The sequence below is a fragment of the Rattus norvegicus genome, chromosome 2 (genome assembly GCF_036323735.1).
Source record: "Rattus norvegicus strain BN/NHsdMcwi chromosome 2, GRCr8, whole genome shotgun sequence".
Classification (NCBI taxonomy): domain Eukaryota; kingdom Metazoa; phylum Chordata; class Mammalia; order Rodentia; family Muridae; genus Rattus; species Rattus norvegicus.
Window position 1 is genome coordinate 196016167 of NC_086020.1, and position 25386 is coordinate 196041552.

The 25386-nt window shown below is 44.3% G+C and overlaps 1 protein-coding gene and 1 long non-coding RNA gene across 6 annotated transcripts in view; one reads left to right on the forward strand and one right to left on the reverse strand.

The window, feature by feature from the left end:
- Window positions 1-4178: 4178 nt before the first annotated feature.
- On the reverse strand, window positions 4179-11233 carry LOC108350083 (uncharacterized). Its single transcript, XR_001836863.3, has 4 exons — window positions 10612-11233; window positions 9956-10118; window positions 7185-7415; window positions 4179-5118 (listed from the first exon to the last, which is right to left on the reverse strand). It is a non-coding gene; the product is annotated as an uncharacterized LOC108350083 (long non-coding RNA).
- Window positions 11120-25386, forward strand: part of Tmigd3 (transmembrane and immunoglobulin domain containing 3) — a 76145-nt gene continuing 61878 nt past the window's right edge. For 2 of the 5 annotated variants that reach the window (XM_017590570.3, XM_063281089.1), the window contains exons 1-2: window positions 11280-11322; window positions 12619-12692. In XM_017590570.3, coding sequence (XP_017446059.2) covers window positions 12653-12692 — 40 coding nt within the window. In that variant the 5' untranslated portion in view covers window positions 11280-11322; window positions 12619-12652. Of the gene's footprint in view, window positions 11323-12618; window positions 12693-24907; window positions 25063-25386 lie in introns of those variants that run through there. The other 3 variants (NM_001302749.1, XM_063281090.1, XM_017590568.3) reach the window with 3 other exon arrangements.

Consider the following 25386-nt stretch of genomic DNA (forward strand, 5'->3'; position numbering starts at 1 on the left):
TTCTTTTGGGAGTTCCTAGGGGGATCTCTGTTCATTAAAAAGTATTCCACAGCTGGCACTGCGATTTTGGGTTGGAAAACCCCTGGGAGTGATATGTTAGAATGTTTCTCCATGAAGTGCTTGCCTACCAGTTGGTACATGTACATACATACACTCCAGATTTCTATTTCACACTGTTATTTCAAAACTCCATTCAAACATGTCTTCTCTAAACTCTGCTCTTATAAAAAAAAAAAAAGAGACACACTCTGTGTTGTCTCCATTGTATACTTCTGTATTTATCAGAGCACCCAGGACACTGGTATTCATTTGAATCATTTTGTCTCCCTCTAAGAGATTATGAAATCTTTATTGACAAGAAACAAGGATTGTGTTTTAATGCAGCTGATAGAAGACTGGAGAGTGTAGGTCAGGGTAGTGAGGTTGCCTAACACACACAAGGCCCTAGGTTCAATCCCTAGCACTACAAAAATCAGTAAAATAAATGAAACTGAGAAGCCCTGTGGTTTTACTTCAGGAGGGGAGGAGAGGGTGGAAATAGGACCACAGTGCCCTCTCTCTCTCTCTCTCTCTCTCTCTCTCTCTCTCTCTCTCTCTTTCTCTCTCATGGGATCTCCCACCACTTCATGAATAAGAGAGAAGAAATTATAACAATGAAAGCCAAGTGTTGGGCCAGTGTGGGAGGGAGTACAAGCCTGCAATTCTAGCACCTGGAATGTGAAGGGGGGAGAATCAGTTCAAGGCCAGTCTGAACTGTAGAGACTCTGCCTCAAAGAGAGAGAGAGAGAGAGAGAGAGAGAGAGAGAGAGAGAGAGAGAGAGAGAGGAGGAGAGGAGAAGAGAAAAGAAAAAAGAAAAAGAAAAGAGAAAGGAGAAAAGAAAAAGAAAGAAAGAAAAGAAAAATAAACAGTCAACTAACCAAAAACCTCCAAGGATTTTTTTTATTTAACCCATGATTTATTTGGAAGTAATTTTTGGATTATACTTTTATGTTAATTTTTATTAGTTCTCTGAGAGTTTTATACAGTGGGTTTTCTTTACACTCACCCCTTAATTCTTTCCAGATCCTCTCCCCCTCCCTTCCCCATCAACTCTGTGTCCTTAAAAAACAAACAAGCAACACCCCCCCCCAACACCCTTTAAGACCTATTTGTGCTGCCCAAATATTCTTGGATGTGTGATCTTTCACTGGAGCACGGTTGACTTACGGGAAACTACACACTTAGACAAAACTGTTTTCCCTGCGCCCAGCAGCAATTGCAACTGTCGCTCCACAGCTGGGTGGTGTGCTCAGTTCCTCTCTCCAAACGGGAGTGTGGTCTGGCTTGGGCTTGCACAGGGCTTGGGAGAGTTCTGCTCTTAGTTCATACGTGCGGCTGCCCTGGTGTGCTCAGAAGACCATGTTTCCTTGTGATCATCTCCCACCTCTGCGGTCTCTTACGCTTTCTCCACTCCCTCTTCCTCAATGACTCCTGAGCCTTGGGAGACAGGATATAATAAATATGTTGAAAATAATTTTTTTGTATGGGAAAGTGAGGCTCGGAGAGGTGGGCAGTTTGCCCAGGCTGAAGCAGGTCGTCAGCTTTCAGAGCTAATGTATTTGACCCTGTGCTTTGAACGAAGTCCTCAGTATTCTGGGGAAAATTTCCATCAGGGCTCATTCTAACCACTCAGCACACGAGAAACCTCTGGGTCTCCGCAGAGTAGCCAGCAGGAAGTCAATGAATACTGGCATTCAGGAACTGAGGTTTATGCTGTTTCTCCTGGATCCATCCTCCTATCTCCGATTCTAGAAAGATACTCAAAATACAAGGTTCCCTCCAGTCGCTGGATCCATATCTGTTTGGCCTATGGAACTTCCTGACTTTTGGAAAAATCTCACCGCTTTACCGTCAGGTTCATAGAAGGGACTATTTTTTTTCAGAGCACAGCAAGAGTTTTTCACTAGTGAAGATGTGGGGCTTCTGGCAAAGATGTTAATACCAGGTAACTTGAGGTCAAGTGCCCCACCGTGCTCTCTCTTCCCAAAGCCTGACTGCAGATTCACAGGAGGCCAGTAGCTTCCTTAAAGACTTTGGGTTCTGATTGCGATCAGGGGGCCACCCAGCTGGCACCAGCCGCCAGTATACTTTCCAAAGATAAGGAAACCAAATATTAGCTAGCAGGAGTGTAAACACACCCATAAACACACCCATAAACACACCCATACCCTTTTCTCCTCCCCTCCCCCGTCCCTGGAGTGGCAGCAACCTGTTACACCTGTCCTTAGAAAGTACGGAACTAAACACAGCCTGGCTGAGAGACTTGTTTAGCTAAGATGGGTTCTCAGACAGAGAAAGGTTTCTTTATTCCCCACAGAGAATGGGGATAGGTTCCTTGATTTCTTCACGACTCCCTCAAGTAACCTCACCTGTCTCAGCACCTTAGCTTGGCCTTGAATTATAAACATACCACAAATGTCCTGCAATCTCTAATCGTTGTTTATATGGTTTCAGGATCCGGTTTAGCGAGAGTTTTCCAACCCCTTTGATGTTGGCTCTATGTCTTGTGTATCAAACAATAGCTCTCCCTTAGGACTTCACATCCTGTATCTTCGGTGTTGCCTGGTATGGTCCTCTGCCTAGTATTCCAGAGTTCACCAGGAGCTTGTTAGAAAGGTAACCTCTCTGGCTCCAACCCAGAACCACTGAGTCAATCCACATTTTAACACGGCACCAGGTGACTCACCTGCCATTTAAACTTTAAGGTGCCCAGGGCTGGAATAATGTTTACAAATATACACATTCTAAGTGTGCTGGATAGTACGTAGCACAGGCTTGTCATCTTCTGCCCATCAAGGCCTTTGGGTGTGGCCAGTACTACCACTACCCTCTTGGTATGTCCTTGTAATATATACACGTGTATATATTATGTAAGTGCCATGTTCCAATTTTTCATTTTAATAATAGTAATAAGTATAAGAATGCAAGGCTAGCATCCAGCTGCCACTTGGCCCACAATACCTGCAGCCATCCTTTCTCCTTCACAGGAGACTGTAGGTGAATCTCTGGCTAACAGACTTCCTGTGCTGGAGGTTTCTCACTTAGGGAAGTGGGTTGACATCAAAAGGGACACCAGTGGGTATACATTCTGCTCCCCACTTCCTTCCCTGCCTCTTGCCTGAAAGTCAGAAAGCCTGGCTACAGGCCCTAACCTTCCCCACCCTCAGAAAGACATGTCTCTTTTGCCATGGGCCTGTCTTCAGACCCTCTGCCATGCTGTCTGTTTCTGACGCTAGGGCCTGAACCTATGTTGCTTATCTGTCTACTCATGGCGTTAATTAAACTTCAGCACCTCCCCCACAATCCATTTCAGTATCCCCTTGGTTCCCTCATCTGAGACCTTTCAATGAGTGTAATAACTTTTAACTAAGTATGCAGGTGGTGAAGAATTTATGCGTGTTATTTTTAAATCTCCATTGAATTGGTGATTAGAGTGCCACAACAAAATACTACAGGCAGGGGGTTTTGAGAAGCATAAATTTCCACTGCTTTGGTGGTTATCCGGTCAAAGTCAAAGTGTGGGGAGGTTTACCTTCACCGTGGCTTCTCTCTATGACTTCCCGGTGGCCCCGTCCTCACCAGGTTCTTTTGCTGTTCGGTTTTATCTCTGCTTGTTTTCGTTCTTTATTCAGTTCTAAGGCATAGTCTCAAACAGCCTAGGCTGGACTTGAACTCGCCATGTAGCTAAGGATGACCTTTTAGTTCTAATCCAGCCTCCCTATCCTAAGTGCTGAGATTACAGGTAAGTCCTAGTGTAGGTATGTGGTGCTGGGGATCTACCCCACGGCCTCGTGTGCGTTATGCAAGCTTTCTATAGACACAGCACCCATGCTGCATTCTTATGTGCCCTTGGCTCTTCCTGTTCATGCACTGGGTGCCTGCATGTCTAGATTTCTAAGTCTCACAAAGATAGGACTTCAATCTATGATTGGAGTAAAGAGACAGGAGGCAGATGGAGATCGTCACCATGTGGCAAATTCTTAACCACATTAAAACTGAAGCAGGCTGAAAGACGTTCCTATAATTAATGCCATTGTGTGGTGGTCATGATGCTGGAGCTGGGATTCCGTGTTTACCTGTGTCTCTGCCTGATGTTTGCTATGCATTTTGTGACAAGAATACAGAATCATGACATCTGTTTTCACAAGATGTACACTTTAATGGATATCTTTTCATCTTGAAGATTGTTTGCCTCTCCTCTCTTGCTATTCAGATCTATTTTTGTGCACTTATACATTATTGATTGCCAAATTCAAGAGAACACTACAGCAAAGTCATTTGCCTTCCCCATAAAACCAGGCTCTGAATGTGGCTTTAGGAAAACTTTTCCGAGGCTGCATTGGCTTTTCTGCCCATGTCAGCTGCTTCCTGCGAAATACATTGGAATTTGCCTGCAACTTTCGTGGTTTCCTTTTAAAAATTGCTGTTTTGGCAAGTCCTCCTGTCCCAGGAGAGTCAGCCATGCTATTTCTCAATGCCAGCCCTGACAGGATAGGAGATGAGGAGCAGGCATCAGTCTACAACCGTGGTAGAAGCTGTGGGATGGTGCGGCTGTTTGCCATGTCAAGGAAGACAGAGCCACAGCCCCTGGAAACAACAGCCCTGGCCATGAGATGAAGGAGCTTCTGAAGCGGCCAGTGCCTATCTCAGAACCCAGCTCTGCCTCACAGCCTGCGGCCTCTGCTGTGTTCCTGGGGCCACGAATGTTTCTACAGCGGCTGTCACTTCGGGGTACTCAAGATGCAGCTTCTGGCAAAGTCCAGCAAATGAGAAAGGTGGGGTTCTCTCTGCTGAAGTGCTAAGCACCACTGGACTCCAACCTCTGGTTGTCCTCTGTTAGCTTCCAAGTCTTCATTGAAGGAGCCGGGGAAAGGCCTAGCCAGCCAGAGAACATCTTAACTACACAGTGCTGTAGAGACCACCAAGCAGGAAATCTAGCTCTTAAGCTAGGCGGTAGTGGAGCATAACATCAATCCCAGGAGGCAGAGGCAGGTGGATCTCTGAGTTTGTAGCCAGCCTGCTCTACAGAGCAAGCTCCAGGACAGCCAGGGCACATAGAGAAACTCTGTTTTGAGAAACTGAAATCCAAAACCAAACAAAGAAGAAAAGAAAAAGGAAGAAGTAGTTTAGCTCATTAACAGCAAAGACAGCAAAGAGTCAAAGCATATGCTGTCTTATATACTCTATCACCAAAATCCAAGATTATGTGTGGTATTGGGGCTGTGAATTCTCCAGGCAGAAGTATACGGTTTCTTACAAAATCAAAAGAAAAGGAGATTGCTTGACCACGTTTGCCTTTCAGCATGCTTCATCTTAATATGGTTCTTCTTTTCTAGATAAAGTCTTGCTCTGTAGCCCAGGCTAGCCCAAAACTTTACTTTGTAGCCTAAGCTGGCCCTGAAGTTAGAGAGATGCTCCTGTCTTGGCTTCCCAAGTGTGGCTTGCCATTCTTTTGGTTTTGGTTGTGAGCCCGGCCTTTAATGGCTGGGCCATCTCTCCAGCCTGCCATTCTTCTTTTATTTGTAGTACTCCCACCTCCCAGGGAGGAGGGGGCAGGTGTCACATTGTATGTGGGCAAGGCTGACCTTGAACTCCTATTCTGCCTCCAACTCCTACCCACTGGAATTATATATGTGTGCCACAAATCCTGACTGATAGGTGGTTTTGTTCTCTTTCAATTTGCAGTACTGGGGATTGAACTCATAGATGCAAGACAAGCATTCTACCATTGAAATACCACCCAAGCCTTCATGTCTCTTGAGTTCTAAATTAGTCCACAAAGTAGCTCGTTCATATTTAACTCAGAACTACTGTGAGCTGGACAGTGGAAGCACAAACCTTTATTCCCAGCACTTGGGAGGAAGAGTCAAGAGGATCATGAGTTTGAGGCCAGCATGGGCTATGTCCCGAGACTTCATCTCAGAAAAGAAGAGAGGAGGATGAGGATGAGGATCCGGAGTGTGATGACAGTGAACGTGTGTATAGTTATGGTTCAGTACAAAATCTGCAGTCCTCTGTGACTGTAGTTCCAGTTTCTTAGGAGGCTGAGGCAGGAGGACTCAGGAAGTCCTTAAATCCAGGAGTCTGAGGTCAGTTTGGACAATATAGTGAGACTTGGGCACATACATACATACATGCATGCATACATACATACATATGTACATACATACATACATACATACATACATACATACATACATACCATAAGCTTGTAATTCTAGCACCTGGGAGGTGAAAGGTGTAAGGATCAGAAGTTCAAGGTTGTCCTTGGCTTTATAGGAAATTTGAATTAGGCCTTGAATTTTGAGACCTTGTCTCAAAACAAAAAGCAATGCTAATAGATAAACTCCAGCTCTCTGAGAATCGTAGTAAAATTTCAAAGGGCAGCTAGGGCAGCTGGAGAATGTATGGTAGGGATAGCTTCTGAAAAGGCTGTGTCTGAGAATGAATGAAAGCTCCAGTGGAGAAGCGAAGGGATACCGGACATGAACCATCCATCAAGGGAAGGCCCAGCAGCCATAGAGCGAGCCTCTTCTAAGGACACTTGCTCTACTGACAGGGTCCCTACCTTTACAGCCTCGTTTAGCTTTAACCAACTACTTAAAGTCCCTCTCTTTAAGGGACAGTCACACTGGGGTTAGGGCTTCAGCATATGAATTTAGAATGGACTCTATTCCACTGATGCTCAGCTGGCTTCCTCCTTTCTCGCTTTCCTTCGGTCTGGAACTGCAGCCCACAGCAAGGAGTCATCCCCATGCAGGGTAGAGAGCTCCTCCTCGGTTAAGTCTCTGTAGAAATGCCCTCAGACAGGCCCAGAGTGTCTCCTGAGGAACTTCAAATCCAGTCAAGCTGACAATGAAGATTAACCCTCACAACCACCTGCTGCCTTGTCAGATGACCGAGTGCCCTTCCTCTCTGTACCCATAATTTTTTGCCTAAAACTCTTATTAGTGAATTCTTAATTTAATTCTACATTCTTCTCCTTATCTGTTTCTCCTAAGTGGGCACTTTCCTTTCTTTGTTCATTTGATTTTCTTTCTTTCCTTTTCCCTTTTTCTCTTCTTTGGAGACAGGTTCTTATGTGTAGCCTGTTCTTTTGTTCCAGCCCCCCTCAAGGAGCTGGGATTGTAGGTATGTGCCATACCTGGAAAAATGGTGGACTTCTTTCTTTTCCTCTTTCTTTCTTTCTTTCTTTCTTTCTTTCTTTCTTTCTTTCTTCCTTCCTTCCTTCCTTCCTTCTTTCCTTCCTTCCTTCTTTTTTTTTTTTTTGTGCCAAGGGGATCTGTCCATGTAGTCTCGGCTATCTTGGAACTTGCTATGTAGACTAGGCTGGCTTCAAACTCACAGAGATCCTCTTGAGTCTGCCTCTGTAATGCTGTAAATAGATTTTAATAAACTCTACTAACTATTAACATAATCTGGCTAGAGGGCCCCCCCCAGTAATGGAGGCAGAGTCCCCTGGATTATTTAATCAGCTCTTGCACAATTACTGGGGGATTACCCCTAATCTATATTTCTATTTGCTAAGACTGTTAATTCCCAGCAGTGCTCCCCAAATACTTGCTGGTTTAATCTTGCCAGGGTTCATTCTGCACCAGCAGACTATCCTGGGAAGGGTGTGTGTGTGTGTGGGGGGGGTACATTTCCCCTGGGCATGTGCTCCTGGTCTATCACATCTAATGGACACCTCCTGTTCTCCTCACCTTCTTCCTCCTTCACTCTCCTACCTCCTTTCCCTCTCTCCTTCCTCCTTTATTTGTGACCCTCAGCCAGGTAACTAAAACTCTGAATCTTTTTATTCTCCCTAGTAATTGGCTGTAGCTATTTTTATTTAAACAATAGCTTTAAATTAGGGAGCAAGGTTTCTAGAGCATCATTTGGTATACATGAGGATCTGCTTGGGGGGTGGACAACCAGATCTTGGGGGCCAGTATTAGCATTTGAACACATAGCAGCACCAGACCAACCCCCAACACAGTGCTGGCATTGAAAGCATGTGCCACTACTCGCAGCTGGACTTCCTGATGGCAGCGGCTCTCTGTAGTCTTACCTTAACATCCCCAGAGACTTGCTCACTGCCTACTCTAGTTTGCTTTCTGTTGCTGTGATAAATACCAACCAAAACCAAGCTTGGGGGAAGAAAGGGTTTATTTGGTGTACCATTCCATGTCACAGCCCATCACGGAAGGAAGCCAGGACAGACGTTCAAAGCAGGAAGCTGGAGACAGGAACAGAAGCAGAGGCCACGGAGCAGTGCTGCTTCCTGGCTCATGCTCAGTTACCTTTCACAGACACCCTACCCACTTGCCTAAGGATTGTACCACCTACAGTAGACTGAGACCTGCTCATGAACCAACGATTTAAAACATGCCCCACAGATCCTCAGTTGAGATCCTCTCTTCCTAAGGTTGCCTAAGTTTGTGTAAGTTGAAAAAAAAAAACTAATAATGACATTGTCCATACCTGTAATCCATACCTGTAATATTAGATATGTGATATAAGTTTGATTGATGGATGAGCAAGAGAACAACAACAACAACAACAAAACCCCCCAAAACTATTGATACAGAGGAAGATATGCTATGACGGCAACGAAGCTGAAGGGACCTCCTTAGCAAGATGAACTACCTATGTGTTTGATTTTATAGTTTGCTATTCTTTTCCATAAAGAGTCACATATGTTCCAGCAATTTAACATGGAAACTGGAGGATCTGCAGACAGCCTGGGCTATGCATTGAGATCATGTTTGAAAAAGTCCAGAGAGACAGAGAGAGAGACACCAATACACAGAGAGACAGAGAAAGAATGAAACACACACATAGATCTATTTAGGGGTGCCCCTAATTAATAAGACATGATAGGTCTCTCTATACTTATGGCTTATAGGGTTTCACTGCTGTGAACACACACCATAACCAAGGCAATTCTTACAAGGACAACATTTAATTGGGGCTGGCTTACAGGTTCAGAGGTTCAGTCCATTGTCATCAAGGCAGGAACATGGCAGCATCCAGGCAGACATAGCCTAGGAGGGGCTGAGAGTGCTACATCTTTATCTGACACCTACTATCATAATACTAACTTCCAGGCAGCTAGGACTAGGGTCTTAAAGCCCACACCCACAGTGATGCACCTACTCCAACAAGGCCGCATCTCCTATTAGTGCCACTCCCCGGGCCAAGCACATACAAACCATCACAACTTATTACTCCTTCCTTATCATTGGAGTCGGGAGAAAGAAGCGCCTCAAACCCTCTTCTCCTTCCCTGACTATTTCCAGAGATGAAACCTGCTGCTTAGCTGTCCTTTGATCACAGGAAATGAAAATCTTGGAGCTGTGTACCTGGCAGCATGGACCATACTGACTTCCAAGACATCATGTTAATTAACGACAATGAGATGCCCGGTGTGATCCCAGGGAACTTTTCTTCCCATTAGTTATCACTCCTCATCTTTCTAGAGAAGGAAGGGGTGGCCCCGGAGCACCCGAGGTCCTGTAGGAGGTCAGTCATTTGCCTGGATGTTTCGTTTAGAGCTTCATCTGTTTCTCAGAGCTTGGCGAATCAGGCAGGGTTGGATCTTTAAGTTAGTGTCCCCCTCCCTCCTTTAGCCTGTCCTTCATTACTATTTGGAAACTGGCTACTCTTGCCTCATTAACATCTGCTGTTTGTCTACTTCTCCCTCCTCATCCATCACTGTCCTCGACCTTTGCCTCATTTTTACGTGCAGCACTAACTGCTCCTTTTTCTTTCTAAGCTCGCCTGTCCTCAATCGAGGCCCCATGTGATAGCCACAAGGGCCTCTTTAAACAATTCCAGATGACTGGATGGCTTCCAGGGCTCCACAGGCCTTGGTGGTTTCCTGGTCGTACCCAAGTCGAAGCTTAGATTCTGCCGTGTTTTATGCAAGCTCACCTTGTCTTCCTTAGCTGCCTCTGCTTGCTGCTCCTCAGGGTGCTCTGAGCTGCTCCTTGTTTTCAAAGGTGGCTCCTTCCGCCATCTGCATAGTAACCAGCCAAGCATGTAGGCTCCCATGTGCCCAGTTGTACTTTACACTTTCTGCTTGAATCAGTACTGCCTAATAGAAATATATGAGCCACGTGTTTACTTTTACTATAAATTGTCTGGTAGGGACATTTTCATAAGTTAAGGGAGGGTAAGCATTATAGAATAACAACAAAAGATCTCATTGCTTCAAAATCAAAAGTAGATGAAGCCGTCCTGACATTTTAGATCGTGAGGAAGTTGATTTGAATTTCCTCAGTCATAGTGATCACTTTTACACCCTTATGAGCCCTATTGGGCTATGGCCACATTTTTTCTTCCTTTTTAAAAATTACATTCATTTATTTGGGAGAGGTATATGCAGAGATCAGAAAACTGCTTGCCAGAGTCAGTTTTTCCTTTCCACCATCTGAGTCTCTGGGATCAAACTGAGGCAGTCAACCTCTCTGTCAACCGTCTGGATTACCAGATTTGGATGTCACGTTCTCTTGACACTCCCTGGCCTGTATTAAGCACCCTCGTCTTTCACTCCAGCGTCCTATGCTTAACCTGATCGCTGTACTTACTGCTCTGTGATGCAGCTGCCTGCTCACTTGTCTTTGTTTCTTGTTAGAGTTTGAGTTTCTTGACAATGAAGACTTTGTCTAATTCATTTCTGTATCATCAGCACCCAACAATTCAGGCCTAAAATATTTGCTTGGTTTGTTTGTGTGAAGGAGTTTGAATGCCTAAACAACACTCCTCTGTGGAGCAATACAGTACTGCAAGATCGGGGCCCTCGCTCACTCTGACCTCATCTCCTACCACACTCCCTTTTGTTCTCAGCTCCCAACACATTGGCCTTCTTTCTAGTCCTTGAATAACATTAAGTCTGAGCTAACCCCAGGGTCTTCCCACTGTGTGCACTTTCTGGAAAGAGCCCGTCCAGTGAGGGTGTGTTGGTATGCTGGGTTCTCTCGTTGCCACTGACACCTCACTAAAACCTTCTTCCTTGAAAGCTAACTAAGGAAAACACACAGAAGCTTCTCAGATAAGATTCTCAGAATCTAAACCCAGTTTCACTATTTCTGCCATTTACAGTTTCACAGCATCCAAATGGCTTGGAAAATCTGAGTGTGTCTGAGGCTCTGCTCTTACAGTCAAGGCATGCCTGCCTGGTTCTCTAGAGAAGGGTTGGAGGGATGGAATGTGGCTGCTGCAAGCTTCCATGGCAGTTGCTAAAGATGACCAGATGGACCTGCAGGACTTCAGCGGGACCCACTGACCAAGAAGGGCAGGTAGGAAAGCCCTCACGCAGAGTAGCCACACTGGAAGTTAGCTCCTTCTAAGCCTTGAGAGGCCTTAAGATGGTACAGAGAATGCAGGAGCAGGGGACCAAACTCTGAGTGTTGGCTACTCAGGACAAGGTTGGGCTCCTTCCTCAATGCTCAGTTCTCTCTGCTAAGTCGAGACAATTCTAATCCCGAGACAGTGAGGACAACCTGACATAATGTATGTGAAAGCAGTCTGAACCAGCGAGCGCGTGACAAATATGAGTTAAGGGAAGCATTTCACTTGAGTAGTCTTGTTTGCCCACCTTCCGCCTTTAATCATTGGATTTATTGATTGCCTATAACCCAGGGCTCTGGGAGACTTTCATTTTGTTGAGAACTCGGGCTCTTTCCTCTTGAATGTCCCTCAAGGTTCAGAAAATCAAATCTCAGCCTATGGAACCATTATAATTTACGATTAAAGGAACCATATCTCAGTATGTCAATGAATATCGTGTGCCAATTATTTCTTGTGTGGATATCTTTCCTCCCCAGATTGAGACTGTAAGCTGGCTGCTAAATCGATTGGTGCTATGTTTACAGCTTTGCTCCTCACCAGTGCAGTAGGATTTGGGTTAGATTACTTAATCTCTCAGTGTTAATCCTCTCATCTACAATATCGACAGGATAATATCCTTTGCAAAGTGGTAGGGTAAGAATTCAAAGATGTATTCAATACATCTAAAGCATTGACCTAGACCTAGCACATAGTAAGACAGGACACTAATCAATGATCCCTTATTAACAAGAGCTACTGGCATAAAGCCAGATAGTGCTAGAATTGGGTTTCCTCAAATTCTTGATTGGGAAAGAGAAGTAAAACTAAGAAAGCAGAGTGACTCCAAGTCAAATCTGGCATTAGTTTCTAGGCTGTCAATGCAAACAGAAAGGTTTATGGCTTCCCTAACCCAGGCAGAAACTTAAACAGCAGTAAAAGGGTACTTTATCTTCTTGGTTTGGCAAGTGATAAATCTCATTTGAAATAGGCAGTGGGTTTATATAGAGAGGGAAGATTGGCAGTATTAGTCTCAAAATGTTGATGAGACTGTTTGGGACCACAGGGACAGAGGTAGCAGTGTAACACAGTTACCAGGACATTTTTGAAAAGTCCCTTGGGTGTGTTTCAAAACTGGCTAAATCCAACCTAGTAGACGATGGGTGCTCAAGGTGGCAGAATTTATCTTCCTTCTAGACTAGCCAGAGATGGGTGTGGTCTTTGTAGAAGGTACACAGGTTGGAGCTAATTGAATCATGTGCCCCAAGGCAAGAAGAAAGAACTTGACAAGGGTTTTCGAGGATGCAGGGAAGTTGGCTAGGCAACCAACAGTATCTCTCAGGTGAGTTGTACCTGTACCAGGGCTTTCTTTCATTCTCTTCAGGATAAACCATTTATTCATTTTTCAGGAAGTGTTTCTTAAGAACCCATTGCATATCTGCACCCGCCTCCAGGGTCCAAAGAATATGAAACAGGAAATGAGGTCAGCACCGTCAACTTCTGCCTTCATTTTCTTTGCTAGTTCAGCTGTGAGGCTAGGAAGACAAGGCAGGGCCTGGCAGGGGTGGGAACATTGTCTTTTATGACTCCCACGTGATGAAGTGTGGTGAGAGAATGCCAGGCACCTCTGTCAGCCTCACCCCTTAAATTGTAGTCTTTGCATTTCCAGTGCAAGGGCTGTTACTAAGAAATGCTCAGCAAAGGAGTGTTATGTGAAAACCTAGGCTGTTCTGAGCGTTGATTTTGGCCTCCGTGTTTGATGTGACAACAAATCGTAGCATTGAAATGAGGACATCTGACAGAATGCTTTAGCATTGTGGAAATACCACTGTTCAGAGTCACAAGACATACACAGGAGCAGATCCAATAATCGCCCATCCTCTCTCTGCTCTAAAGTTGGAAGGCTCCTTATAAATAGACCTATAAAATTTGATGTGGGTGGTATTCATCCCTTGGAGGCTTTCCCACTCTTATAAGTTCTTTCTCACTCTTTCTTAATGAATCTATGTTCATCCTGAAGACAACTGATGTGAAGCTTGTTTTGTGCTTAGATAAATTGATTAGTGGAAATGTTCTGAGCACACTAGAACAGACAGTGGATGATCTGGAATATGCTCAAACATGTTCCAGTTTTTGTTAAGAGTAATCTACATAAGCAAAGACTATGTTTATATATAGTCAGCCTGAAACTTATGCTGTTTGAATTAATCCCTTATTGATATTTGGACAGATGTTATGTCAATTAATGAAATCTGTATGCTAGAAATTGTTACTGCTATTTAATTTGCTATATCATTCTATCCTTTTTAACTTTATATAGTTTATAGCTGTTATTGGTTATATAATAATTTAGAAGTTTATGTATCTTTAGGAAAAGGAAATGATGGTTATATAGTGCCTCATTTATTTCCATAAAGTTGTTTTGTCAGCTATTAATGTAGGTGCACCAGCTTTTAGTTAGTACACTGCTCACCACCTCTGCCTGCCTGCCTGCTTGCCTGTTTGTTTGCTCGCTCTCGCTCTCTCTCTCTCTTTCTTTCCCTTCCTTCCTTCCTTTCTTCCTTCCTTCCTTTGTAAGCATAAGCTTTTTGCAACCTACCTTTCAAAGGGTTCAGCGTCTCCTCTAGCCCACCACCCAGCAGAGGCAGTGGAAGAGAAAAGTTAGTAGGACGTGGGGGAAGAGGATCTGGTCGGCAATAGTTCTTTGGGGGGCGAGCTTGATCTTCTTTGGCAGCAGTTCTAGCTTATTTAATATTCTATAGTCACTAATACTTACATGTAAAGTCTTTGCACGTCAAGTTTCTTCAGCCTATTGTGCTGTCTCTCTCCTCCATGCCCCAGAATATTTTCTTGTGATTTTGTTTTGTTGTGAACTAACATTCTCCAAGACTATGTGGACATTTTGAATGACTTGAGTGCCATGACCAATATATGATTTCCCCCCCCCCTGTATATTCTTTTAAGGGTACATGTGTTTTTCTTTTAACATTGGGTTTATAATCCTCTGCAGGTTGCGAATAAATGTTTGGATCTCTAAGATTAGTTTTGAAATTATGTGGATCTGAAAATATCCTGTCTTTTGGTTAAAAAAAAATCTGGATCACTGTGGATCAGAAAATATTCTAGAATAGACAGCAGTTTTAATATTTTCCCTATCCTTCCGGCTTGTTCTATGGGCTTATTTTTTATTTTATTTTTTTTTTTTGACTTTTGTATATTTCCTTCATTTTCTTGCCAAAGAAAAGATGTCTGTAGAGGTTCACCTCATAGTTTGGGAGATTATAAGAAAGGTAGTTTTGACATGAAACTCATGAAACTCTGTCCTATGTACGTCCACAAGCCCTTAGGCTCCTGAATCCTGTAACGTGTCTGACGAAATAATCTGACTATATTTTACAACACTCTTTCAGTTATCTTAACAAACAGGTGAGATCAGTATTATCATAATAACCTGTTCCTTTGTTAAAGACCAGAAAACAGAGGCATAGAAAGGTGGAGTCGTATGCCCAGGGCTGGGGTCAGTACGTGGCAGGTGTTTGAATCTGAGAAACACAGCATCAGTGGATGCACGCTTAAGCATGGCCTTCAGCCATATCTATTTCTGCTGTGTACTCAGCACTCTTCCATTTTGTTTAAAATCAGAATAAGGAGTCTAGGTGTGCTAGATTAGGTCTGCAGTCCCAGAGACAAGAGAGTTGTGAGTTTGAATCCAGCCTGGGTTACTCATTATGTAACTTGAGCTCCACTGTGACTCTTGGCCTCAAAAAGTAAGCCAACGCCCCCAAACAATAAAACTGGTCAGAAACGGAAACAGAACCCAGAGCCCCGTGCAGGTTCTTCTACCAAACTGTAACTCAAGCCCAGCCATGGAAGCCAGGACCTCACACGAGCTGGTGCTGGTCGTGTGTCCTCCTCGTGGCCACCTCTCAGCCTTAGTGCTCTTCTTGCTTATCCACAGCTCCGTCTTCACCCCCCAGCCCCGTGGTGGCCCTGAAAATAACAGCTTCAATGCTGAGACCAGGACCAGAGAGGGTATAATGAATGCTACTGTTTGCCTCCATTTGGTAAACCTTCTAACTCTGGTCACCCTACAGCTCAAATGGCTCGGTTTATCTTGCCTTGCCTTTCCCACACCTGAAGCCAACACCAAGAGTCAGTTATTGAAACAGGCAAATGTCACAACTTTTGAGGCAATGATGACAGTTGGGGAAGCCAACATATTTAACCAAATACCTCAGGAAGAAAGGTGGGGTGCGATGCTCTGGGGAATAAGTGAAGAACAAGAAGTGAAGGTTGTGTGGCAAACTGCCTGGGAGCTGAACGCATGCCTCAATAAAGACACGGAAGTCCTCTGAACAGACTGGGAGACATTCTTTTGTCCAGGGTGTTTGTGGAAATCTTTGTCCAACCATTATCTGACCACTAAATTAACACAACACAGACATTAGTGTTTGCACATGTGAGCTCACAGAAATCTGTACAGAACATGCTACAGGTGTAGTACAGCCATAAGTCAGGTCCTGTAGATCAGGGCTTAAAATCCAGAACCTTTACATACTGGGCAAGACTCTGTCACTGAAGAGGTCCAGCTTCCCTAACCCTACCTTTTTCAGACAGGTTCACTAAGTATCTATCCCGTGCTGGCCCCAAATACAGCCAAGGCAGACCTGGCCTTGATTTTCATATTGGTGGCTCAGGCCTATAAATCCCTTTCCTCAAGAGGCTGAGGCATGAGGATCCGAACTGCAAAGCTACTGTGGGCTACATAGCGAGTGTCTGAAGACAAGAAACAAAGGGAGGGGACACACTGAAATGAATAAATCAACACGAGGATTCCAGCACAGGCAGTTTAGACCACCACCTTCTCTTAGAGTAAGTTTAGGAAGGAGGTCTTGACATTAGAGGGCAAATGGCAAATTGACTTTGGGCATGGCAGGTTCAAATTGAAGACTATGTTTGGCTGATAATTATGATCTCTATAAATGCCTCATGAGAATTCAGAGCTAGACCTAGTACTTTGACTTCCCACTCTCCTTAAAGCTGTGCCTAATCTTTTAATGAGATGGAACCACTTTCCATTTCCCTAAAGCACTGAGACATCAAGACATGGCGTCTGGGAGTTTAAAGCAGAAGACAGATGTGGCCCAATTACGTTTGTTTCAACACGATGCCTGTGCTTGCAGAGTCAAAAATGGATAGGAAAGGGGTTTGTTGAGACCAGATAGTGGCATGTAGTTTTTGTTTCTGTGTTTTGCCTTTTGGCAGTGGCTCTCCTTGCAAAACAAAACAAAAAACAAAAACAAAATAAAAACAAAACAAATGAAAACAACAAAATAGTAACAACAACAACAAGCAAGAGAAAATCTCACAGTTTTTCTTTCAGATAACTTCTCCCTGCCTCTGATTTTAGGGTTAAAAATGCACCTATATTTGAGTTCCCAAGAGATCACTGTAGTTCACTCTTTGCTAGGCCCTGGGTGAAAATGCCCATACAAACTGTGTTTCATGGTTGGATCAAAGAACTCTCCCCTCTGCTGTGTCTACAGGTAGACATTGGTGTCAGTGTCTCATCATCTTCCAAATTATAGCCTTCACGTCTGTGAGGCAGTAGACAGACACGTAGTTACCCAGCCAGGCTCCTGACCCTCAGCAGGGCTGACTGTATTAGTGCTGGAACAAATTTCCACGAAGTTTGTTTGTTTGAGACAGTCTCACTACACAACCCAAGCCAATCTCAAACTTGTGGCAATCCTCCTGCCTCTCAGCCTTCTGTGTGCTGGGATTGCAGGCCTGAGCTTGTCACCCTAACCCATGAAGTTTTACAGTGAAGTGCACAGCAAACTGCCAGTAGCAAGTTGCTAAGACACTGGATTGTGCTGTATCCATGCAGGTCTGGTTAGCTCTCCACACAATGTTTAGACTTTGTCCCCAGAGAATCAGACATTTATAAGGATGTTCTCAGAGATGCTAAAAACCATGACAAAAAAAAAAGTTGTTTATTCATTTGTTATATATGGTCATAGAAAAATAGACACAATAATTTTTAAATCTAAGGGAATGGTCTAGAACAGTGGTTCCCAACCTTCCTAATGCTGTGACCCTTTAATACAGTTCATCATGTTGTGGTGACTCTCCCAACCATAAAACTATTTTGTCGACACTTGATAACTATAATTTTGCTACTACTATGAATCATAATGTAAATATCTGATACACATGATATCTAATATATGACCCCTATGAAACTCCCTATGAACTCCCAAAGGGGTTATGACCTACAGGTTGAGAATCACTGGTCTCGAAGTGTTCAATATTGTTAAGTTTTACATGTCAGAGAAAAGCTCCTACCACAGGATAAAAGGTATGCACATGGCTGTGCGTCATCCATCAAATGCCCCACCCTTACAGGACTTTTGTGTCCACCCCCAAACGACTCTCTTCCTCAGCCATCATCTTCCCCTCAGAACAACTGCTTGGTGGTCCATCCAGGAAATGGAGGCATTAGCCAGCTTCCTGTTTCCACCCCTCAGCCAGCACAGTCTCCCACACTCATGGAAAAGAACACTTTTTAAATTCTTTGTGCTGTCTATCCCCAAGTTAAAGAGCCCCAAGCAAAGAAGTTCTCTTGTCTAAAAAAAAGGAGAGCTGGTGGACAGACAGCTGTCTCTATTGACAGACACCTCCCAAGGTTCCCCATCTTGCTCTCCTTTCCAGATGTTCGGGTGGGTGTTTTAAAATCCCTTTCAGTTTTGACTCATTTCATTTATCATCTTCCACATACAGTTGAGATCTTTGTCCATTTTTTTAAAAAAAGATATATTTATTTATTATATATGAGTACACTGTAGCTGTCTTCAGACACACCGACACACCAGAAGAGGGCATTAGATCTCATAACAGATGGTCATGAGCCACCATGTGGTTGCTGGGAATTGAACTCAGGACCTCTGGAAGAGCAGTCAGGTCCTCTTAACCACTGAGCCGTCTCTCCAGGCCTGTCCATTTGTTCTGATATAGGGTCTTTCTGAATAGCCTAAGCTGGTCTCAAACTCAAACTCTTTCTGCCTCAGCCTTCCCGGTGTTCAGGTTATAGGCGAGAGCCACCATGCCCAAACCATGTCCAGCTTTACAGCAGTCACTTAGCTCCTGTAGTTGCTGTTTGGCTGTGGTGACACCATTCTCTACAGGAGTCTTTCACCTTCAGGCTCCTTATGGGTGCTTTCTCACCAGCCTGCCCTGGGCTCCCTACTCCGGGGTCTGCTTTTACTTACGTGTTCCTCTCTTTTTCCTGTGTCTCTCTTCCATTCTTACGACAGTGACCATTGTGCACATGCATGCAAGTGCTTTCCACACTGACGTGCATCTGTGCTCAGACGCCTCCTACTCAACACGCCATGGGTTGCCTCTTCCATGAATGCATTGCTTCTTTCCATCCAGCCTGCAAACTATCTGCTGACTTCGTTTCTCTCTTCACTGTATCTTCACTTAGGGTTCTCACTCACAGGGGAGCTCAGATCCATATATGGATGGGTCTTGAGCTCATCACTTTCCTGCCTCAAGTTCTCCAGCACTCTCAGAAGTGATTAATCAATCCCATTACAGTTCATATTCTCACTAAAATACCCGACAGCAGCAAGTGCTTCTTCCTCCCCAGCTTTACCTTCTATGGCAGAAGTCTGCAAGCTATGCCTCCTGGGCCAGATCTGGCTCCCTTCCCATTTTTGAAAATAAAGTTGTATTGGAACATGGCCATGTCTGTCCACATACATATTGTCTATGGCTGTTTCTATGCTACAATCATAGTAGTGAATAGTTGCCACAGAGACCATCTGGCTGACAACATCTCGCATGCTTACGGTCTCTTTTTAGAAGATGCTGTCTTGTCTTGGTCTCCAGGCATTTGATCAAAGGTGTCAGTCTTTCACCACCTCGAACTGTGCAGTATTAGTGCCCCCTTTGCCACTGGAAACAGGACTGTAAGTGCCTTTGACTCTAGTGCAAAGAATAAATTAACTCAACCTCAAACCTGTTGACAGAGATCATTTTTCTTCAAGGTTCCTGGATTCCTAGCAGATGTCAAATTTCCCTATCAGGGTTACATCAAAGAAGCAAACCTCTTGAAATTTGATATTACAGGACTTCGAGGTGTGTTGTTCTTGTCTGGTGCTGGAATGTGAGGCTTGCAGGGCAAGCAGTCTAGAAGAGGAGATGAGTGTAGAGTGAGCAGGTAACCAGGCCACCACTTAGAACCCACAAAACTGTCAGTACCTCACTGTCCCCAGCTAGGCTGGAGTGGTAACCCCAGGGACTAAGTGCTTGCCCATTTCTGATGTTGGGAAAGCCCCAGGAAGGCCTCTAAGGAGATGGGCAGCTATAGGCTGTGGCCTATACATGCCAAGGGGTGGGGCTAGCATCTAAGTGACAGTGGGTGTTGGAGATAAAACTCAAGTCCTTTGTAAGACTGGCTCTTATGAGCCATCCCTCTAGTCTGTACCATGAACTTGAATCCATTTGAATTCCTACTTTCAATTACTCTGGGCTTATTCCCAGGACTAGAAATGTTGGATCCTACAGCAATTCTATTCTTAATACTTCAGAGTGCCTCCACAGGTTCTTGGTGTCTAAAGCAAGTAATGCAGCCTCACCAACTGTGAACACAGCTTCCACTTTCTCTGTGTCTTGTTTGTAAAACATCAGATACAGAAGCAAAGGAAGAGGTATTTGCCAACTCAGTCTCAGGAAGCGTAGTCAGGGCACAGTAGCACTCTTGACTGTCCACCTTTCTCCTGTTTGTTCTGTCTGAGGCCCCTGCTTGTGGGATGGCTCCACCTGCCATCAGGATGAGTCTTTTCCCCACAGTCAATCTTCTCTGAGAATACCCTCCTAGACACAGTCAGAGATACACCCCACTCATCCGCTAGGTGACTCTAACTCCAGTTGAGTTGACAGTGAAGATTAACCCTTACCTTCCACATATTTACCAGCATGCATTACAAGACTTGGTGGCAAATGTCATCTTGCTGGATCTTATTTGATTTATATAACAGGTTTTACTTGGTAGGCCTGCTCTGTATTTCCTTTAGATTGATGGTATTGAACATCTATTGGATGCGTGTGTGTGTGTGTGTGTGTGTGTGTGTGTGTGTGTGTACTCTTATTTATTAAAATTGTGTGTCTGTGTCTGATGGGGGGCCAGTGGGTACACACATGCCACAGTGCAGGTGTGGGGGTCAAAACACAGCTTTGAAGAGTCAGTTTTCTACTTCCACATCCTGTTTCTAGGGCTTGAACTCACAATCGTCACACAGTAGGTGGTTTTGCCCACTGAGACACTTCTCCCAGCCCCAAACGTGAATTTTCTTTGGAGAAATGTCTGTTTCAGTCCTCTGCCCATTTTCCAGTCAGATCCATTGTTGGAGAGTTGTTGGTGTTCTTGAGCTGGGGTATTAGCCCTTGACTAAGTATATGATCGGCAGCTAGTTTCTCCTAGCCCACGGACTGCTTCTTTTACACAGTTGCTGGTGTCCTTTTGTACGTGCATGCTTACAATTTGAAGTGCACCATTTATCCACTTTTCCTTTTGTTGTGTTTGCTTTTTGTGTCATATAAAAAAAAATCACTGACTGCTCAAGGGATGCTTTCCCTCTTCTCATGTAAGGGATTTAAAGTTTTAATGCTTGCATTTCAGACTTTCATCCATTCAAGTGAACTTTTGCTGAGATAGTCAGTGTTCTAATGCTGTTGAAAATTGTTCCTCCCATCCCCTTCAACGACCTTGGTACCATCATTGAAGATACTTTGGCCATGTACATGGTGATTTGTTTCTGGCCTCTGCGTTGTATCCCATTGGTCCGGATGTCTGTCTTGAGGCCAGTACTCCATTGTTCAGATGGCTACAGCTTTGCAGTAACATCTGAAAATCAGGAACTGTGAAACCTGTTAAGTTTCTCTTTCCCTTTTAAGGACTATTTTGGCTATCGGGGTTACCATTTTTAGGTGGTGGTGTTTCTAGCTTTTAAAATTAAGTGAATATTAATTTTATTAGTAACAAACTACTAAAAGGACACATTTAATAGAAAGCTGAGCCAAGTGACTCCCTACGTTACTAATGATGACTCTTTTGTTTTTCCAAGTCCTTACTTTGTACCAAATTAATCCCCACCCCCTTTCAGGTGGTTCAAGCTCTCCGTGCAGTATTATTCTTCCTCACCACACCCCTTCCTTTTCCCTTTGTGACCCTTGCTTTCTAACTTCTCCACTAATACCTACCCACTTCTGGAGAGTATCATGCCTAGCTTTCCACACCTCCTTGTGTCTTTGCCTCCTGTTCTCACTGCTGAGAACACTTCCCATGGTTTCCTAGGCCTCACATTCCCCTTGGCTCTTCCTGTAGGAATTAGGTTACATGTCATTTTCTCCCAGCAGCGTTAGTTTCTGAAAAGATCCTGCCTTCTAGTTTCTGTTGCCCCCATCCTGTGCTGTGTGGACAATAAATATTATGTGGTAATTTTCAGTAGCTCTTCAAAGGCAGGAGCTGGGTTTTCATGTCTCCCCCCCCCCCAATGTATAAACACAACTGATGGTACACAAATAACTTCTGTTAAACTCAACAGAACTAAAAGAAGTTGGAGTCACCCTGGTACTTAAAAGTGGATGTCTCTGCTATGGGCAAAAGGAAGGACAAGTGGGAGAGACCCTGTGGTACTCTAGGGATCAGGTACATTTGGGACTCAGAGTGTACGAACCCTTGCTACAGAACAGCCATGTCAGCTGACTTCTATAGAGTAGGCTTGGAAATTTTCCCTCTTGCCAGGTCACTACACAGAACTTGTATTCAGAAAACCTATGTAAAGTTCAAGGCTCTCCAGAGGCCACTGGGCAACAGTCCAAGTCTTCTGTGGCTTAGTTGCCTTTTCCTGGAGGAATGCCAGAGGCCCTGAAGACCTTTTCATTCCACAGTGCATTTAGACAGTGGAGACATGGTTTTGTACAATTTTACTTCTTGAGAATGTAGATACTGTGATTGTCATACAAATTGAAATGGCCTTAAAACTGAAGCAGACCCAGTGGGCTTGGTTCCTGGGACATCCAAAATGAAAAAGATACATGTAGAACATACTGTATGGTGGCAAGTGTCTAGCCCAAAGATGAAGGGAGCAGGTTGTCTCAGCAGCCAGGATAAAAGAGAGACATGCTTAGCAGGAAATTTCCTCAGCCCCTTGCTGGGATCTATTAGTCACAGGCTAAAGAGGGGTGTATGCAAAGGAGGTGGTAGTACAAAAGCTTCCACCGGCCATTTGTGATGACTTTCCCAGGCCACCATCCCCCTCCCATATATGGTAAAGGAGAGAGCAAGAATGATTGTGTTTTTCAGTGAAGTTTTATCACCCCATAAACATGGTAGGCCTGTGTATATGTGTTTTGGTTTTCAGCTAGGACTGACATCAGGCCTGTGCATTCTAGACAAGAGTTCTAGAATATACTTAAAGGCAAGAAGTGCTCTTTTTTATGTAAAGGAAGAAGACAGGAGAGTTATGAATCTCATGATGACCTTTAATGTCCTCTTTAACCAAGGATCATGGGTCCACGTTTCACCCTGCTATTGGCCGTTGGGGTGTTAGGCACAGCTCTTGAGGAGGTAAAATGTGGGGAGTGTTTGATTGTGTCTCCCTGTGTCACCACTGTCTGTTGCTGGGCCTTAGGGCAGCATCGAGACGCTGCTCAGGGGGTGGGAAGACACAGTCTAGGATGGAGGAGGCATCCTAGACTCCCTGACTCTCAGGCACCCAGTCGCCACTGGGGTGTTGCACAGAAGAGTCACCAACGAAGGATTGGCGTCCGTGGGCCCTTGAAGAGGCCGGGACCATTGGGGGTCCGAGGGTTGAGCACAACTTCGATGACTGTGAAACTGGGGCGGAGGAAATGGGGAACTCCAGTTTAGCACATCAGTGAAGGAACAACGGTGGTCTGGAAGCACAGAGAGGCTTTCTTCAGGAGACTTAGGCTGTGCGGCTTTGTAGGTGAAGGCCTTCTCCATGTTCCCCACTGCTGTTTCGATGGAAAAGACAGTCCATGTTTATCCATACTGTTTATTGACTGTTCATCATGGAAAATGGATACATACCAACTTCTCAGGGTAGGCAAGAGATTAAATTTCATTTGCAAGAGGAATGTCCAGGAAGGGAAGCTTATTGGCTAACCCTCACAGTCTCTAGGTACCTACCGCATTAGCATAGAGAACTCTGTATTGGCCTGCTTGACCAACATGGGGAGCATGGACACATGTTGGAGGCCAGGAATCTGGGAGCAGGGAGGCGCCTACCGTCTCAGGTATGTGTACCCAAGTACTGGGGTCTCAGATCTGCTCTGCCTTACCAACTTTCCTAGCATGGCCCACTGTCCCACAAAGGATGACCTTGAACTTTTGTTCTTCCTTTGTCTACCTCCTAAGCATTACAATTATAGGTTGTATTACTATGTGTAGTGCATGTGGTACTGCAGATCAAATCCAGAGCTCTATGCATGCTAGGCAAACACTACCAATGGAGCTACATTCCCAGCCCAGGAAGTAATTTTTTTTTAATATTATTTATTGGGTTGGGGAATTAGCTCAGTGGTAGAACACTTGCCTAGCAAGCACAAGGCCCTGGGTTTGGTCCCCAGCTCCAAAAATAAATAAATAAATAAATAAAATATTATTTATTTAATGTGTATGAGTATACCGTAGCTGTCTCCAGACACACCAGAAGAGGGCATCAGATCCCATGACAGATGACTGTGAGCCACCATGTGGTTGCTGGGAATTGAACTCGGGACCTCTGGAAGAGCAGTCAGCGCTCTTAACCATTGAGCCACCTCCCCAGGCCAAGTGTGTAGCCCAGCTGGCCTCAAACTCGTGATCCTCCTGCCTCTGGCTCCTTCAGCAAATCCTACCGATGTGTGCCACCACAACCAGCAGTAAATTTCTAATTACCAGTATCAACCAGGCACGCTCAGTTTTTAGCCAGCCATTCTTTTAAAAAAAAGAAAATTGTGGAAATGCCACATGAACTAACAAGGAAACTGAAGGGTTTATTTTTTTTTAATCAAAGGATTTAAGAACACTTTAATAATCAAGTATTTAAAAAAACAATGACTTCAATATTAGCAAGGGTACATGGTTAGAGGAATTACCTTGAATACATCTTAAAGATCACTTCTATTTTCATCCTCGTTATCATGGACCCCATGTGGCTCATATTCCTTATTATATTGGTTTTTAAAAAATTTATGAATTCCCAATCAGACTTGTCTTCCTTAGTGGTGAAGTAAAACCAATTTCTTTGTAATTGCTTTTTAGACACTGTAAGTTTTAGATTGCCTTCTTTCTAAATTTTTCCAAGTCATCACAAAAGGCCTAGAGAGTCCTCTGACAGTCTGCTATAAGAGGGCTCATGGTGCTGCATGGACTTTTGACAAACTTGGCTTCGATAGCCCCCCAGAGAGACGTCTCCCCTTTAAAAACCTGCTCTGTGATCATAATTGATCACAGACAGATACCTGTGTCATAATTGCTGCTGACATAGCAGCCCGCATCACGGGAGGATGTCTGGTGTCAGCTTGCCTTCAGGTGCTCCATCAAGCACACGTGGAGAGCTCCGTGTTAGGTTAATGTGCTAGGAGACACTTGTGAGCAAAGTATGATCCTCGTGCTCCAAAAGCTCAGAATCCAGGTAAGCAGAGCCAGTAAACAAAGGTGCTTACAGCCCTTTGATCAGTCTTGAACTGGAAGTGAATTATCAGAGTTAGGAGAAGACATTATTCCAATGTTGTATAATAATTTCGAAGTGGTTAGGTTGTCCCTGATTCTAGACCTGGAGGGATTAGTTTAACTTTACCAGGAAGGTGTGGAACTGGTGTTATATGTCTGTAATCCCAGCACTTGATGGCCAAGGCAGAGAATCATGAGTTCAAGTTCATCCATCGTGGGCTTGTCAGAGAGATTGGGGGCAGGGGAAGGATGAGAAGCAGGGAGGGGGGTTTATGGTAAAATAGGA